Source organism: Pantherophis guttatus, chromosome 4, assembly GCF_059756535.1.
Source record: "Pantherophis guttatus breed Tessera chromosome 4, ASM5975653v1, whole genome shotgun sequence".
Taxonomy (NCBI): Eukaryota; Metazoa; Chordata; class Lepidosauria; order Squamata; family Colubridae; genus Pantherophis; species Pantherophis guttatus.
This window is the reverse complement of record NC_142066.1, coordinates 106,552,645-106,572,428: the sequence shown is the minus strand read 5'-3', so window position 1 is coordinate 106,572,428 and position 19,784 is coordinate 106,552,645. Positions and strand designations below refer to the sequence as shown.

Below are 19,784 nucleotides of genomic sequence, written 5' to 3'. Positions count from 1 at the left end.
TGCCTGCCCACTCTGTCCCATCTCTCTACTTGCCCATGGCTGCTGCCAGACACCATCTGCCCCTGCATGCTTCTGACTCCTCTGCTAGCCACACGCGACTGATGACAATCTTCATTAGGGCTTATTTTTGGGGTAGGGCTTATTTTTGGGGTAGAGCTTATTTTCAGGAAAACATGGTTTATATTATATTTATATTATATTATATTATATTATATTATATTATATTATATTATATTATAATATTATTACATTACATTATATTATAATATTATATTATTTTCAACAGCTTTAGTTGGTTTGTGTGCTATGGTAATGCCTTGTGGTTGTAATAGTTTATAGCTTTTGTTGGTGGTGATGTAGAAGAAGGAATAATCAGGGACTTTTTGATAAAGTATTTATTATAAAGCCTTTATATCAATCATCTAAAAATACAGGAATTGTTTACTTGCTAAACTGAAATATGCTGCTACAAGGAATATCTCTTACAGTGTTTGATCTAGAGATTTTTGTAAACATAAAAGCAGAAATAAACAACACAGGGCTTCACTAAATTAAATATTATATCATGCTTCAAATGTAATGTCAACATTTAAATTAGCAAATATAGTAGAATCCCTATATGAATCAATAAAAAAATAAGATCAGTTTTGTTAATATGTAATGCAATACACAAATAAATAATGGGAAATATTATAGGCCTTTCCATCTTCACAACATCATTTAACTTATGTCTGTATTTGAAAATTACAGCATATTTCAAATGTTTGCATAATTATATTGCTTTTAGTATATTCTTTAACAAGTTTATTGTTAGACAGGTGAATGCTGATGGTTTTTATACTATCACATAAGTGATGCTGAATCAATGCCAAAAACCTTACTTTAAATAGCTATACTACATTTAAAATCTAAAATCTATATGTGAACATATGCACAAAATTTTTTAAAACTCAAATACGCTTTTAAAATGCTGCTGATATTTTAGCATTGAAAACATGATTCAGACATTATAAATCAGTTTACCTCACCCATGTTCTCCAGATGGAGGATAATTCCCAGCCATCCCAACTTTTATCCATACTGCTTGGAATAAGAGAGGTGGTAATCCCAACTTAACAATGGAAAAGGCTGCTACATGAAATTAATTGTTCAAAGATAGGTGATATTTTACAATATACAGTATGGATCTATTTGAATCTTTATTCAAAAACATGAATGTATTCAGGAAATGTGAAGTTGACACATCCTATTGTTCATATAACATTTTATTTTTCTAAAGGGTTGTGATTTATATATCACCCCATCATTCTAACATTCCCTTTATAATTTAAATTTTAAACATATACTGGGTATAAAAAGTCTACAAACCTCTGAGCTTTTTTATATGGATCATAAATTCTAATAATATTATATCATTAATTTATTTAATCTATAAACTCTACACACATAAGCTTTTCCTATTGTTGGAGGGCATCAGCTACAAGTCTTGCCCAAGCGAATCAATCTCATCAAGTAGGAAGTCCATGTCTTCACGGATCACCTGGGGGCTGATGATGACCTGGCGGAAGAAATTAACTTTTCCACGATGAGGTTGATAACCCAGCATCATGCTACCCTTTTTCATCATTCTTTCTTTAATGATGGGTGCAACCTGAAATATAGAATTGAAATATGCATTCAAAATAATAGTTATCAAAGAAATAGCATATGGGATAAGAATCACAAATAAAGAAAGAAGAGGGGAAGCAACCATTTTTGTGGTTCTATGCGAGTTATATTAAGATTCATTAGGGCTAAAGTAGCTTTAAAAAAAGTTAATCTATGTGCGGTATTCCACTGAAAAATTCCATTCCACACTTCACATGAAAACCCAACTTGTTGACTGACCAGTCAATTGATTTCCCATCCATATATAAACTGTGTTATGCAACAAAAACTTTCTATACCCAACACTATCTAATTAAATAGATAAGGAAAGCAATACTGAATCTGGCCAAAGACCAAAGCAGCCTAATTCCAATTGCATTTCATAGTATATTTCCTATTTATTCTAAGTCCTCCAATAAAAAAAATAGGATATTTGATATAAAAAAGAGGAAAGTATATCAAAGTAGTTCAAAAGTAGCAATACTGAAAAAGCATAGAATGGTGTAACCTTATGGAGAGAAATCAACACACATCTTTCAATACTCTTAGCGCACAATTATTAATACAAACAGCTTTATGTTATCAAACTTACCCCAGTTCATTTATTTGGTTGAGACTTTGTTATTTTGAAAGAATAATTCTACAAAAAGTAATACATTTTCTGTTGTGCTGCTTTTTTTGTAATTAAAATAAAAAGTAAACAGAATAATATTAAGAAATCCCCCAATCAGTTAATGTAGAGAGTAACAGAGAAAAAAAATGATAATTGTGACATATGCATAGTGCCTCTCCAGCATCATGGCTAAGAGCTATGGTTTGTTTGAAAGGCTGGATAAAAATATTGGACAGGTCGAACATGAACTCTTTGCTCTCTGGCATCTTTCATTTTACAAACATACAGGAATTCTTTCACTTACAACTGTGGTGGGTTCCTCCCGGTTCGGCCCGGTTCCCCTGAGCCGGTAGCGGTGATGATATGACATCACCGAACCGGTTCTGCTCCCCACCCCCCTCCCTGCATTATTCTTATCTTTTACTTGACCCCACCCCCAATCTATTGCTGCCTCCTGAGTCCCAGCTGATCGGCTAGAAGGAAAAAAAACTGTTTAAACTCTTGCCTTGGGGCTTCAAAGGCCACCCTACAGCTGATCAGCTGATCACCGGTGGTAGACCGGTGCCTCCAAAAACAAATGAGTAGACCGGTGCCTGCAAAAATAAATGAGTAGACCGATGCCTGCAAAAATAAATTGGTAGACCGGTGCCTCCAAAAACAAATGAGTAGACCGGTACAGCTCTGCAAGCAGTTAAAAGCCTAGTAGACCAGTATCTCTGCTAAATCCTAAATAATTGTTACATGACCATCAAGCCACGCCCACAAAATAAGCCACACACACAGAACCAGTAGTAAAAAATTTTAGAACCCACCCCTGAGTCATATGATGCCTCACTTAACAACCACACTACTTAACAATGAATTTTCTAGTTCCTATTGTGGATGTAAATCAGGGAATACATGTAATCTTCTAACAACAGGTAACAAGTTTATTCAGAATTAGATACCATGTTCAGTCTATGTTCCTCCTGCTAAGCTATATTCCCACACCCTTGTTCAGAAATTTATTTTAGTCTACAAATAGTGTGCACATTCCAGGACATATTTACAATACGATATAATCTTTCCTAACTATAGGATAGAATTCATTGTATGTGGGGAAACCATAAGGTTCATAAAGGCCAGCAGTGCAGCTCCATTAAAATTACAGGAATAAAGTCACCCAAGAGAAGCAAAATCAAACTCTTCTCAGCCTCTGCTGAAAACCATGGCAAGTAGGCATTTAGAAAATAAATACTTGCCAGATCTTTTCAACATGCTCTGGGTGGGCTTCTTTGCAAAGAACAAATACACTGCTGACTCATTTTCTAGGCCTGAAAAAGCCAGCGGCATTCTGCTTTATGATCTCTGGTAGAAGTAGGATGCTGCCCAATTTGACTTAACAGTTATATGTCTCTTGCAACATTTGCAAGAATCATTTCACTTAATAAAACTTAAATATTAATTTTATATGACTATTAGACATTCACAATTATTTTCCAGTTAAACCATATGTTTAATACCACTCCATTAATGTATAAGGCAATTGCTTTAAAAAGGGTATCTATAATTTCCATTTGTCTCTGCCTATTTCTATTTATCTCTACAGTAAACGTAATATTTATTTAGATTTCTTTTTAGGTTGAATGCATATTAACTGTAAAACTCAGGAGAACACAAGCATATCATCAAACGGGATGTGCATTTAGAATTGTTCAGTTGAATCATTTATTTATTATTATTTATTTATTAATTCAATTTGTATGCCGCCCCTCTCCGAAGACTCAGGGCGGCTCACAATGCATTTAAAATCATTATAAAAAACATTTAAAAATTAAAAACATTAAAACTCATTCACACCATTCATGGCCGGATCTCGCCGGATCGCAAGAGCGAGATCAATGGCCCCAGGCCTGCAGGAAAAGCCAGGTCTTCACTGCTTTTTGGAAGGCCAACATCATGAATGCTGTTTGAGGGCCTGTAAGTTCCAAGGCTCTGGATGGGAAGAAACTCAACTCATGGCAAGACAGAATCACTCTGTGTTTTGAAGCACGAAAACCCAGGTGATATTTCCTCTCTGACTCTAGATGGGGTGGCATTCTCCTGAACTGTGCTGATTTTGGGGACTCTGATGGTTTTTACTCAAGCAACAGCCATAGTTGGGAGGAGGGGGAGCTTTCCCCAGATTTGTCTGGCATGCCATTTGTGCCCTTTTCTGGAATAGGAAGCCTTTGTCATGGTCACCCACATCTTAATCAGTTCCTATTTGGACTACTGCAATGAGCTTTATATGAGACTGGTCCAGAATGGGGGGCATGGACAGTGATGGCCCTTATGTTTACCTATGTAATACCTCTATTGCAAATGTTTCATTGGCTCCCTGTTTCCCTCTAGATACTCTCAGCTCCTCAGAGAACCGAGGAGCCAATTGAGATTGGCATCAGGTCAGAAGCCGCAAAGGCACGACGCGATCCAAAGCTCCAGCGGCCGCACTCTCCCAGGCGGCCACCAGCTCTTCAGTTGAGTCGTGTGTCAGAGTCTCAGGAAATGGCCCAAGCTCCGTCAGGAACCTTTCGGGATCCATCAGGCGCCTGGGACGGAACCATCTGGTCAGTTCCGTCTCCCTACGGCGAGGGGAAGCGGTAGGAAAGTCCATGTGAAGGAGCGAATGATCTGTCCATGACAAGGGTTTAATGTCTAGGTCCCCTCTACCAAGATCATTCAACCACTGACCAGAGACAAAAATCAAGTCCAGAGTGTGTCCCCCTATGTGAGTGGGGCCTTGAACTAACTGGGTCAGGTCCATGGCCGTCATGGAAGCCATGAACTCCCGAGCCACCTCTGATGCCTCACCCGTGGATGGACAGTTGAAATCCCCCATGACAATAAGTCAGGGGGTATCAACCGCCACCCCGGCAATGACGTCGAGTAGCTCGGGCAGGGTCGCTGCCACGTGGCAGGGAGCCAGGTACGTAGTCAGCAAACCCATCTGCACCCCACGGCCCCACTTCACAAAAAGGGACTTACATCCGGCTATCTGAGGAACAGTAGTCTCCCTCGGACAAAGACTTTCCCTAATAATCACCGCCACTCCCCCACCCTTCCCCTGGGCCCTTGGCTGATGAAATGCACGCAAACCTGGTGGGCACATTTCGACGAGGGGGACCCCCCCTCTTGGCCCAACCAGGTAATACCTGCCAGGTCCCCACCCCCTCCAAAACAAGATCACAAATGAGGGGGGCTTTATTAACAACTGACCTGGCATTACACAACATCAGCCGTGGACCCTGGGCCTGTGACTCTGCACAACCCAGGCCACGAGGTGCGCATTGGGGGTCGGGTTGCGCAATTGCTCATAAACAGCGTGTGTGCACCCCCGACACATGATATGGCCCCCTGCGCCTGTCGTACCTGCCCCTCCCACTCATTATTTCAATTTCATTGCCCTTCCTGTTGCCCCTCTGTTCCCCGGATAAATTTCCTTTCCCGACCCCTCTGCTGCAACCAATCAACCTATCGCCCCGCTTAGTAGCTATCTGGATCCCCCCCCAGGTCCACTTTTACAACCCCCTCCCTTCCCCCCGGGTCCCCTTAAAATTCTCATTAAAAATTTAAATAAAAAAACCGTCAACCCCCTCTTCGCTGCATGCCATCTCTCGGGATTCCAAAATCCGTCATCAAGATAGGCCCTCAATAACATGGAGGGCCAGGCCTGTGAGAGGGGGGAGTCTCGCAGCGCGAAGAGCTCAGCCGGTGAATACACCCTATAGTCTGTCTGGGGAAGATGAACAAGTCCAAGGATTCAATGATGCTGATTAGAAAGGTCCAGGAGAGAAAGTGGGTCAACCGGACTCCACTGTCCTCTCACTACAGTGGAGAGGAGTCTCAGGCCACTGCCCCGGGACAGCAGTGACCAAGCCACCCTCTCACGGTGGCTGGTAAGAGCAGATCTTCTTCGGTGACAGCTGCAACAAAGTGACTCCCTCAGTGCCCATGCCCAGGTTTAAACATCTCCTGACAGCAAGGTAGTACAGATGACAATAGTACTGATGGTATAGCCGGAGGTGGGGGTCAGCTGTAGTTATTTTAAGGGGCAATGAGTCCAAATGCGGAAAGAATCCAGTCCGGATGATAATGATCCCAACCAATGCCCACAACCGGGCCGTGGTGGGAAAAGGGGGAAGGGGGGAGGGGGGAGACGGACCGGGGCGATAGGCCAATCACAGCCTAGCTCTTCCCAACCCCTCCAGTCTCCACAAGATCTTCTAACCCCCCCCCCAAGTCCCAAGGTCTTCAGAAGGTGTTATGAAATGGGGTTGAGGGGTACCCCGGACCGTGAACCAGCTCATGAGCAAACCCACTGAGACTGAAATAATTCTGACAGAGGCGTCTTGTGTAAAAATATAATTTACTTTAAAACATTTAAAAAGCACTATGTCTTTAAGAAAGCACATTAAAAAACAAAGTCTTATCTGGGTATGTGAAGCAAGGCTATCTCCCTAGATTCCTCTCCACAATACCGAAACAGTTCACAAGAGAATAAAGCTAGCATGAAGGTAAGCAGCTTCGGCATCGATACATCATCAAGGCAATCAAAGTGGGGGCAGCACAAACTTCACAGCTAAAAGTCACCTGAAGTAAAAACAGTTCAAACAGCATCCGTGGGAGTTTCTCTGCAATGGCGTCTGGAGTCCTTATCTGCATTCTTCTCCCATCTGCGGCATTTGCACATAGCTTCCTGCAGGAGCTGTGCATTTAGGTCTAAACCGGAGTCTAGGCCCAAGTAGCAAGCGAAAAGGTCCTTGCTTATATGGGGAGTTAACCTGCAATTAACTAGGGCGGGGAAGGCTTGCAGGTAATTACAAACAGGAGATGGCTTGATTGAAACCATACTGTTTGTGAGTAGGCAAGTAGCCACAGCAATCCTGGAAACACTCGTGACAGAAGGCCTTCAGGAGAGTCACCAATCAGGTAGCTCCAAATCAGTCCGCTGCCAGTTCATGGCAGTCTTACTCTATAAAATGCCCTTCCCCTTGAAGTTCAGCAGGCCTCTATCCTCCTTATTGTCCAAAAAGCAGTTAAGACCTGGTTTTCCCTTCAAGTACTGGGATAGGCTGTGGTGGATAAGAGGATTTAATGAGGAATTTTACATGTGAAAGCTTAACTTTGGTGGTGGGTTTTTAACATATTATGTTGTTTTATTGGGAGATCTTACATTCAATGTAAGATGGGTGCCTATATAAATATTTTAATTATATAAATAAATTTCTAATTCAGGCAATAATGCAAGCAAAAGAAGAAAGATTATGAGGAATGCTGCTGTTCCAAGACAGTGAAAATTCATAAAATTCTCAGAGTGTAGTCTTTATCCCAGAGAAAGACCTATTCAATTCCACAGAGCTTCTTGGATATATTTCAAGATGATATGCGCAGATTATTAATTTATGTTAATTTGAAAAATGTGTGGCTGGTTGCAAAACTTGAGAAAAAAATAATCTACTTGGGGGGGAAAAAATTCTAATTACACTACCTCTTATTTCTGCAAATGCCATTGGCCTATTTGAATTGCTCAGCTTTCCACTGACAAAAATAGGATTTCAAATATTTTATAATAAAATGTGACCACATTAAAAAAAAAACTAATTTTACAAAACTTTCTATTGCGAACAACATTAGTATTAAGATTATTTTTAAAAGTTCACAAACATCTGAAATGGACTACTGGTAAGTACCAGTATCTTACCCAATTCTGAGAAAATATTGGCAGGTTCCCAAGCTGTTTAATTAATTAATTTAAATATATACTCTACAATGAACAATTTGGACGATTCATCTATCTTTGCTATTCCTGGGACTTTCATTAAACCACTAAATAATCTTCACTTAATAAATATTGTTATGTAGGCCAGTATGCCACTTTAAAAATTGAAAACAAAAGTCCCAAATTTCAAATGAATAGAAGATCTATTCAGTAGTTCATATACCAGAGAAGATTAAAACAAGAAGAAATGAAGGTTAATATTACACCAAAGCTTGGCTTCTATCATCACAATTGATAATGACTGCCAAAGGCATTATTTTCTGATTTCAAATTGGTGGCCTTTATTTATCTGCTTTAAAAAATCATGATAAGTAAAATACCATGGATATTTTGCCTTTATACTTATTTTGCAAAGCTGATCGCAGAAGAATATATAGGCCTTCTTCTTCTACACTAATTAAAACCAAACTTGGCTCATTTGTTAGCTGTCACCCTGACTAGAACAAATGCAATATCAAATGTTGCCATTCCCAAGCACAGCTTTGGTCCTTTTGCCAAGACAGACAGTAAAAATACAAACATGTTTTTCTTTTGTCTAGAATTTGTTCTGGGCCCACATTCTTAAATCACTAATAAATTACTGCTGTCCATGCCTGCAAGCAGAATTTCCCTTGTACTGTATCCTACAACAAAATGGAAGGATAAATGTGGTTGTCAAATTGCAATTAATTGCTTTCACTTTTTCAGAACTATTGGATATTACTAAAGGAAGAAATTGATGTCTACATTTGCCCAGACAATGCTATTTAGGAAAGGTATGTGTGTGGTCTCATTAGGAATTTACAATCATAGTTTCCTAGACAATAGCTTTGATTTAGTAGGCATTATATAGAATATGAGAGGGGTGCAGTGGCTCAGTGGCTAAGATGCTGAGCTTGTTGATTGAAAGATCGGCAGTTCAGGGGTTCGAATCCCTAGTGCCACGTAATGGGGTGAGCTCCCGCTACTTGTCCCGGCTTCTGCCAATCTAGCAGTTCGAAAGCACGTAAAAAATGCAAGTAGAAAAATAGGGACCACCTTCGGTGGGAAGGTAATAGCATTCCTTTCCCTAATTGCTGGCCACATGACCACGGAGATGTCTTCGGACAGCACTGGCTCTTTGGCTTTGAAATGAAGATGAGCACTGCCTCCTAGAGTTGGGAATGACTAGCACATATGTGCGAGGGGAACCTTTACCTTTTAACTTTATATACAGTATCCCAGATTCCTCATCAAGTGCCTTTCATGGGCATCTGTGGGAAGTGGTGGTAGGCGAGAACGAGAACATGTATGATTTAATTATATAATTATTTCTGTCGGATATCAAGAAACAAATGTTTAATGATGGCATTATTGTGCATGATGATGTTGTTCCATGCATCCATATTGTGATTCTATTGCAATTTGATACAGATGACACTGGTGCTTTTTTTTTTCTTGATGAGATATTTTGCAGTAAAAGTTTTGAGGCAATTTTGTTTAGACTACTTGGGTTACATATTGTGGATTATATATTGAACAGAGCAATAAACACATATTTAAATAGAATCAAACCCTTTAATGTCTAGAGACAGATGCTTAAGGTCCAAAAGAACAAAGTTTACTAAGGAGGCTTTCCTGCTATGATAAAATACCTGCTGAGGGGATCAATGTGGTATTCTTCAGCATCAACAGTCAGAATTGAGATGAATTTCTCATGTTTTCAAAACATATGAAGTTAATAGGGAGGTTATCTGAGGATGAGGGGTGAACCCACTGACTGGGTGGGTTAACAAATGTTAATAAACAATAATGAGTAGTTTAATTCTTGGTGTTTATTAGAGTTGTGAAAGCATTTCAAATTCAAAATGTTTCAAGCTCAATATAGTCCATTTGGAATTCACAATATTTGGTTCCAAAGTCGAGTTACAGAAAATGTTCCAATACTATTCCAATAGTCCATTACAAGCTTAAAGCACCTGTTCTGAACTCATAACAGAGCCTTTTGAAATAAAATGTTCCAGAATGGTTTGAACAACTGGGAACAGTGTAAAAACACTTACAGTAATGTTGGTTAAAAATGACTTTTGACTCAAAGTAACAGAGTTTTCAATTTCAATTGCACAGCCCTAGTGCTTCTCCTATTTTAAAGAGGCTGCATCATCTGTAAAGCATCAGGCACATAATTAGCTCTTAGATAAAATGTTGCTACTATAGTCACAGATGGCTACAATGGCTGGTCTTTTTTCAGCTTAGGTTGATATGAAAACTCTAATATGAATTCTGTGGATTATTTAGTAATCAGTTTTTTTAGCAGTATTTAGTTTATGCTCTGTTTAGTGGCAAAATAAGCCTTTTTGTTTGGCTCACTATTACATTTATGCATCTTGTACAATTATTCTATTGTTCAAAACTTCAAAACAACTTCCAGAAGTCTTTCTGTGACTACCATCAAGTCCAAAAGAGTAAAGTCACAATTTCATTGTTGATGTAGCCAGGGTGGGTTCTAATTTTTTTTACTACCAGTTCTGTGGGCGTGGCTTATTTTGTGGGTGTGGCTTGGTGGGGGGGGTTAATGTGACTGGGTGGGCGGGGCCAACTTTTTAAAAAAAAAATTAAAAGCATTTTTTCTACAACCTTGAGAGGTTGCAGAAAAAAATGCTTTTAAAAGCCTCTGATGATCAGGCAACTCAGCTGGGATCGCCAGAGGCTTTTAAAGGCATTTTTTTCCTACAACCTCTTCGGCCGAAGAGGTTGCAGAAAAAAATGCTTTTAGAAGCCTCTGACAATCAGGCAACATAGCTGGGACCAGAGGCTTTTAAAGGCATTTTTTTTCCTACAACCTCCTCGGCCAACATCATGGAAGATGTTGTAAAGCCGTAATTCATGCTAAAGGTTATCCAATTAAGTATTAACTGACATAGTGGTAATTTTTATTTATCTCATTTTTTCTATGGTGATAATTTTTGTATATCTCATTTTTCCTACATGTTTTACTTTTCTTCTTTATACTGTAACTGCTATTCTAATAGCAAATCCTTCATAAAAGTTATTGCATTACATTCTTGATTAAATTATCTTTCCATTGATACTGTATATAATTTTATGGTACTACTAAAAAGAAAGTGGTATTATTAGCTAGTTTTAGAAAATACACTTTCCCCAAAAGGTTTCCACAATTCTGGCCACTACTATACTGTGCAAAAGTGACCAGAATATCTCCCCACTAGCAATCAATACCCAAATGAGCATAGATTAACCCCAAAATCAGACTAACAATCAGGAAGTAAATAATATCCCAATCAAGGAACTGCCAAACAAGCCAATAGTAAACAGCTGTCCAAGACCATTCCCATCAACACTGCCAGGGTAAATCACTAGAATATAAACTGAGAGCAAACCCCATTCTTTACTAGCACTGATAATGCTAGTAATGGAATGTCTGCAAGAAAACGAAGCTCCTCATTTCAACCTTGAACTGCAAATATTCTCTTTTATTGGTGATGGTCAGAATGATGGCTGGAGTATTCTAGGAACTGAAATCCATGCATCTTAAAATTTTCAATGTTGACAAATCCTGCTTTATATATTTCAATATGTTGGCTCTTCAAATCAGTGTTTGAGCTTAAAGGAGGATTGTAGAAATAAAAAAGAACAATCTAAGGCAGACTGCAAGTGGATAGAATTTTATATGTAATCATCAGCAGTAATATATATTGTTGTGGTAAAAGATATTCCAATCCCTTAGAACAAACCAAAAAACAAACAACACAATCAATTTAATATCAGTCTATATTTTTTTAAAAAATAGAAAAGAAAAATAATAAGCACAATTTTGTTGGCTCAAGTGTCATCTGTGCAGTATGGGGTTAAAGCAATGTTCAGTTAAAAAGGTTTTTTTCACCGTTTGCTGAGTGATTTTCCAACCTTCAGAGAGAAATTAAATAGTAGCATGTCATCTAAAAAAGGTTTTAAAAATCCCTCTCATTTTAAATAGCTTAAATTTTTTTTAACTATTTCTGTATCTTCTGCTATTTGTTTATTTTTCAATTTTATAAGTTCCTCCCATAATTTCCTATCCTTAGTCACTAGAAATCTATTTTCCAGTTCTTTTATCAATTTCTTCTTTTCCTCTATTTTTACTTTATAATTCTTATACTTTCTACTTGATAATTTAATGCTTTCTCATCTAAAAATTGCTTTCATTGTGTCCCAAACTATTCCATAATTAACTTCCCCATTATCATTCCAATCCCAATTTTCTTCCCATTTCTTAAGAATGCGATTCTTATCTTCCTCGTTTTTGTACAATTTTTCATCATATCTCCAACAATTTTCTTTTTTCTCCAGAAACATATCTAATTCTAGTAACAATTCTGCGTGGTCAGAGTCTTTAAATATTCCAACATCCATATTATCCACGTTATCCATCAAATTCTTGGATACAAAAATATAGTCAATTCTTGAATATGAATTAAATACTTTTGAGTAAAAAGTATACATTCTTTCATTACCTTTAATCTCCCTTCAAACATCTACTACACCATTTTGCAACATCCAATTATCAAGTATCCCCATTTTTCTTATTCCACTATAGCGGGTAGGGTTGGTACTATCCATTTGGTTTCTAATTAAATTAAAATCACCAGCAATAATTACCTTCCCTACCCTTTCAATTTATAACAAATCGGTAATCTTATTCAAAAAATCTTTTTGATTCACATTTGGTACATATAAATTAACTAATGTTATATTTTCCTCGTTAATACATCCTGTTATTATCAAATATCGTCCATCGATATCCGCTATTACTTTGTTTTTTTCAAATTGGACTCTATTTGATATTAATGTTGCAACACCTCTAGATTTTGAGGACCCAAAAGCTTTTTCATAAACCTGCATCCCTTTTAAATACATCCTGTTTATATCCTCAGATTTCTGATGAGTTTCTTGCAGAAAAAGTATGTCAGGAGAATCTCTTTTAATCTTAAATTCTAAACGTCTTCTCTTAATCTGATTCCCAGTACCTTTGACATTCCAAGTCATTACCTTAATTACGCCCATTAATATTTTTAATTTTAACTATTCCCTCTTTTTCCTTTCTGTGACCCAAAACCCAGACAAATATATATAAACAACACATAACATAAAAAAATAATAAATAATAATAATAATAATGTAAAACATGCAAACAACATAAAACAAAAACTAACATAACACACAACCACATAAAATCTTCATCTCCCGCTGTCTTCATTAAGACACGCCTCGTTTCCAAGAGTGGGGGAGAGGGGACCCCGTCCATCAGCCGGGTCGTCTCTTCATTGGCATAATTCTGGTTTCAATTGAACAACTACAAGTTCTTCATCCCCGCACTCGGGCTCATCTTCTCTTTTATGTTCAGAATCCAATGTAATCATCCTTTCCACTCCTTCACCAGTAACATCTCGACTTTTCTTCTGTACCTCCGCCAAGGATGGAGAAATATCTTTCGTTGGTTTTCTTTTCCTCTTTGATTTTGGACCTAAACCTCCGACCACCCCTCCTTCTTCCTCTGGTGTTGATGTATATACTTCAATTTCACCCATTTTGAGTAATTGTGATCTTAATTCACTTTGTTCTTCCTCTTTTTCCAAAAAGCCAAGCTCATGGAGGTATGAACCACATCCGTTTCTATTGTAAATATATGCATTCTATTTTTATAGAAAAAATTCATTCGCTGTGGTGGTCTCCTATTATACTTAATACCTCTATCTCTTAATATTTTAGTAATTGGCTTCAAATAATATCTCCACAACCTTTCCTCTTTTGAGATATCTTGAAAGATTTGGACCTGTTTTCCCTCAAGCTTCAACACAGCATCGCCATTTTCTCTAATTTTTGCCATTACTTGTAATTTATCATAACACTTGCAAATCTCACCAAAACATTTCTTATTATTTCACGTTGTCTTCTAAATCCAATTCGATAGACACTTATCAAATCTGTAGTTGTAAAATTTTTATCCAATCCGAGTTCATTAAGCCATTTCAAAACACGTTGTTTAATATTGTCCATTTTTTCTTCCACTATGCCTCTTATAACAATGTTGGACTTCTTAATTTCTTCTTCCAGAATACATATTCTTCTATCCTGTTTTTCATTTTTTTAAAAAAATTCAGTTATTTGCTTATCAATTTTTTTTTGTTTGTACTTGTAGTTGTTCTACATTATCTTTTATCACTGTTACTTCTGCTGTGTATTTAGCAAAATTAACATTAATTTCTTGAACAATTTGTTCCAGCTGATTGGATCTTTCCTTCTTTTCTTCATCCATTTTTAAATGTATTTTTTAAAATACATTTGTATTTAAATACATCTGTATCCATTATTTCAATTTTATCACTTAATTTGTTTAATGCCAACACAATTTGAGCTGAGTCAATACTAGCTTGAGAGATCTGTTTGACCTTAGATCGCACCGATTCATCTTTAGATGGAGCCATCTTAATAACTCTTATAATTTTTTGACCGAATATTTCTATAACCTTATTCACAATTCAAAATCAATGGGTCATCAACTTGTATTTAAAAAATCTGATTCAAACAATGTTGAATTGTTGAAGAGGAAAATCTTTAACTATCAGTTCTGTACCACAAATACTCAGAAGGGTCTTTTCAGAAGGACTTGGGCTTATTTTACTTTCACTTTAAGGAGCCAGAGGTGACAAATAAAGCATTAGGGAGTCCCAGATATAAAAAAGTTGAAAATCCAAATTATTGAAGGCTTGCTTACAATTGCTTCTTGCGCCAAAGGCAGTGTAAAATACAAACAGTGAAATTCCTGTAGTCAAATTAATCAAGATCAGTTACACTCCTCAGCGCCATATTGCCCGCTGCGAACTTCAAACAGCAAGAGTACTTTAGATTACTTTAAAACTTTTAACTTTTAGTCCACAATTTTCACAGCGTCTTCAAAAAAAAGGATAATTGCTTTCAAATTTTCAGACGATCCCACAAACAAGCCAATTAAATATTCGGCTATTCCAAAAAAAGAAAAAAAGAAAAAAAAAAGGTTCCTGTTCTCCACGTTTATATTGACTCCAACCTTCAGGCAGCTCTCATATATCTTATTTTTATCTTATTCAAACATAACCATAAAACTTAATTTGCTGCCCTTCGCCCTGTGGACGTTTTTTGCGGATCCAGCTCACAGTTAAGTTCAAATTTATTGTTTTTCAGACCTCTTTAAATCATCGTTTCGCCGTTTCATCACCCCCTCTGCTCACTTTTATTTCCCCGAAGGGAAAGCACTTTAAAAAAGCCTCAATTAAAAGCATTTCAGGGTGGCTTACCGCATCGATCTTAATCCAACTAAATCATGAACTCTTCAATAATGCATTTAGTTATTATCGGACTTTAAAAATGCTGTTTATTTTTATTTTCATCCACTTTCAATTTTCCATATGCTGCAGAGAGACGAAGACAATGTCTCTAAGCCACAGCCATGGAGAATTTTTTGAATATGGTAATAAAAATTCAAAATTATTAGCAAGAATGGCGAAAGATTAAAAAAAAGAGAAATAGGTGTCCTAATAGATGAAAAAGGTAAGAGATGTTATAAAAAATTAGAGAAATGTGAAATTGTCAAAAAGTTTTTTCAAGAATTATATCTCAAAAAAGAAATTGATAATTGTAAATTAAAATTTTTTTTAGAAAAATATGGTCAGAAGAAAATTGATAATAAATATAAAGAAAAAATGGAAAAGGATATTACCTCTGAGGAAATTAAAGATGTGATTCAGAAGCTAAAACTTGGAAAATCTCCAGGTAAGGATGGGTTACCAGCAGAATTTTATAAAGAGTTTAAAGAAACTTTGATCCCAAAACTACAGAAATTGTATAATAAGATATTACATGGAGGCGATATTCCCATGTCCTGGAATAGAACAATTATATCCTTAATCTCGAAACCAGGTAAAGATTTAGAAAAAATTGAATCCTATCGGCCCATTTCCTTGATTAATCAAGATGCTAAGATATTTACTGCAATTGTAGCAAATAGATTGAATAATTTTGTAGATAAATATATAAACCACAATCAAGTAGGTTTTGTTAAAGGGCGTTATATGTGTGATTTAGTTAGAAAAGTATTAAATGTTATTGATATTGCTGAAAATAATGGTGACAAGATAGGTATTCTTGCCTTGGATATTTTTAAAGCCTTTGATTCTATACAATGGGATACTATAAAAGAAATGATTTCTGCATTAGGATTTGGTAATAAATTTATTCATATTATTTCTAAATTGTATCAGAGTGGTACGGCAAGAGTGAAGGTAAATGGTATATTTACACAAGACATAAATTTGGAAGCAGGGACGAGACAGGGTTGTCCCCTGTCTCCGACCCTATTCTTATTAGCAATGGAAATTTTAACAACTTTGATTGAAGAGGATTCAGAATTAATAGGTTATAAAGGCATCAAAGTTAATTTATATGCAGATGACACTCTTGTCATTTTAAATAATATTACAAATGATATAAAAAGAGTTCAAATACATTTAGAATTTGAAGATATAACTGGTTTGAAAGTAAATTGGGCAAAATCAGAATTATTAATGGGAATTGATAGGGAAAATAAAGAAAAATTACAAAATCAATTTGGAATTAGGATAAAGGATAATTTAAGATATTTAGGTATTATACTTTCACTTAAAATTAAAAATTTAAAGAAACTAAACTATGACATAGTAATAAAAGAAATTGAAGAGAAAATTGGGAAATATAAAAAACTAAAGTTATCTTGGTTTGGTAGAGTAGCTATATGTAAAATGATGTTACTTCCTAAATTTGGATGGGGAGAAACAGGCTCCAACTCAACCCCTCCAAGACCGAGTGGCTGTGGCTTCCGGCGTCCCGATATAGCCAGCTGACGCCATCGCTGGCTATTGGGGGCGAATCACTCGCCCCCACGGAGAGGGCTCGTAACTTGGGCGTCCTCCTGGACGCACGGCTGTCGTTAGAAGATCATTTGGCGGCCGTGGCCAGGGGGGCTTTTTATCAGGTCCGCCTGATATGCCAGTTGCGCCCCTTTCTAGATCGGGACTCCCTACGCACAGTCACTCAGGCACTCGTCACTTCCCGCCTGGACTACTGCAACGCTCTCTACATGGGGCTCCCCCTGGGGTGCACCCGGAGGCTCCAGCTGGTCCAGAACGCGGCCGCGTGGGGGATTTTGGGGGCGACGAGACGCTCCCACGTGACACCTCTCCTGCGCGAGCTGCACTGGCTCCCGGTGGTCTTCCGGGTGCGCTTCAAGGTGTTGGTGACCACCTTTAAAGCGCTCCATGGCTTAGGGCCGGGGTACTTACGAGACCGCCTTCTGCCACCAATAGCCTCCCACCGGCCAGTACGCTCCCACAGAGTGGGCCTCCTCAGGGTGCCGTCCGCCAGACAATGTCGGCTGGCGACCCCCAGGGGGAGAGCCTTCTCTGTGGCGGCGCCCGCCCTCTGGAACAACCTCCCCCCAGAGCTACGTACAATAACAGACCTCCGGATTTTTCGTCGGGCCCTGAAAACCCATTTATTTCAACTAGCTGGGCTAGCTTGAGTCAAATTTTAAATGGATTTTAAATTGGAATGTTTTAATTACGGCCAAAATTATTTAATTATTTTAAACAGTTTTTAGATTTTGTATGTTTTGTATGTATGTCTTGTTTTTACTTTGGCTGTTCACCGCCCTGAGTCCTACATTGGAGAAGGGCGGTATAGAAATTTAAACAAATAAATAAATAAATAAAATAAATAAATTTAACTTTTTATTCGAGATGCTTCCGATTTTTTTAACTGAGAAGGATATTGAAGTATATCAAAAAAAATTAGATAAATTTTGTAATGGAGATAAAAAATCAAGATTGATTAAGAAAATGTGGTATCAGAACCAAAAACAAGGTGGTTTAGGAATTCCAAAATTATTAAACTATTATAGAGCATTTAATATAAGAACAGTAGTAAAAATTTTAAAAGGAGACGTTGAACTTTGGGGTAGTTTGGAAATGAAGGAAATAAAGAAGTTTGGTTACAAATGGTTTTTGGAAAATTTTAAAGGTAAGGTTAAAATTTGTAATTATTGGTTAAATAGTCTGACTAAAAATTGGGATAGAGTAGCAAAAAAATTAATACCAGACGTATTGTATTTAGGTAAACTGAAAGAGAATTGCCCAATGAAATTAAATAGTAACAGAGAGAGGATTATAATAGAAGAGAAAGTGGAAACAATTAGTGAATGGTTGAAATTTACAGAAAATGAAATGAGGAAAGAGGAAATTTATGAAAAATTAAACATTAATTGGTTCGAAAGAATTCAAATGAATAAATGGAATAGGAAATGTAAAGAAAGGAATGATGAGAGTAGAAAGGAAACGGAATTTGAAAATTTGACATCTCGAATAATAAAAGATGAAATTGGGCCAAAGGGATTAGTTAGTAAAATTTATAAAATTATTAACTTTGATAATAATTCACAAATGGTAATGAAAGAGAATTGGGTAAAAGAACTGGGTATTGAAATTTCTAATCAAAATTGGAATATGAACTGGGTTAGCAGAATAATGTGGACATTATCAATAAGGATTAAAGAACTATAACGTTATTTGGAAGTGGTATTTGACCCCAATAAGACTTTTTCAAATGGATAATAAAGTGGATAAAATGTGTTGGAGATGTAAAGTGGAACTTGGGACATATGTTCATATGTGGTGTAAATGTAATGGAGTTGAACTTTTTTGGTCTAGGATAGAAAATGAAATATTTGAAATGATTAAGAAGAGGGTCAAATTGAAATCGGAAACCATATTATTATTAATATTGAATGAAACAACATTAATAATTGGAGAAAGAGAATTGGTGAGGATTTTAGTTATAATGAGGAGAATTATAATTGCTAGATATTGGAAATTAAATGTTGACTTAAAATTAGAAGAATGGTATAATGAAACATGGAAATTTGCATTAAATGATAAATTGACCTGTGATATTAAAATTAGAAGTGGTATATATAAAGAGAATGTTTTTGGGAACACTTGGCAACCATTTGTGGACTTTGCACTTGGGAGATTGGACGAATTGGCGCCAGTACCTTATCAAAGAGATTTCTGGAAGAATTGAAGACTTTTAATTTCCTAAAACTTCCTTTCCATTTGTATAGCACGTTGGGAAATTTTTTTTTTCTTTACTATTGATTTTTGTATTTCTTCTTCTTTTTTCTGTTATTCTTTAACAATAAAAATACAATAAATTTTTTTTTAAAAAAATAAAAATAAAAATCCCTCTCATATTTTGTTAGTATCTGGATGACTTTTTGTTCTTTTCCTCTGGGGAATAATGCAATGTGGGAAATGTACATTTAGTTAGAAGTGATACATTATTTGATGACTAGCTATTTAAAAAACTGACAAAACCTATTTATTTGATAGAAAAATAAATGTCCCAGAGACACTTGGCACGAGTCTGTTATTCAATACTATGATTATCATTACCTGTACTACCATATGGCATTGTACTCTCCAGATTTGCAAAGTAGTTGGGATTAAAGAGTGACAACATTCTGGTTGTTCTGTTTTGGAAAGATCTAAGAAAATATTAACATATACAGAGATTTAAAATGGTTGTTTAGATGACATTATTGAAATGGCCTTCCTAGAAATTTTGTCAGGTCCCATAGTTCTTTAGTGGAATGCTGCCATTCTGGTGGGATGGAGGAGGCGGGGGGGGGGGAGATTCTTT

The 19,784-nt window shown here is 36.7% G+C and overlaps 1 protein-coding gene across 2 annotated transcripts in view; it reads right to left on the bottom strand.

Annotated features, from left to right (window-relative positions):
* Positions 1-380: 380 nt before the first annotated feature.
* The window catches only part of GADL1 (GAD like acidic amino acid decarboxylase 1), a 159,670-nt gene continuing 140,266 nt past the window's right edge, over positions 381-19,784 (bottom strand). For both annotated transcript variants that reach the window (XM_060685809.2, XM_034404095.3), the window contains exon 15: positions 381-1,651. In XM_060685809.2, coding sequence (XP_060541792.1) covers positions 1,478-1,651 — 174 coding nt within the window. In that variant the 3' untranslated portion in view covers positions 381-1,477. The remainder of the gene's footprint in view (positions 1,652-19,784) is intronic.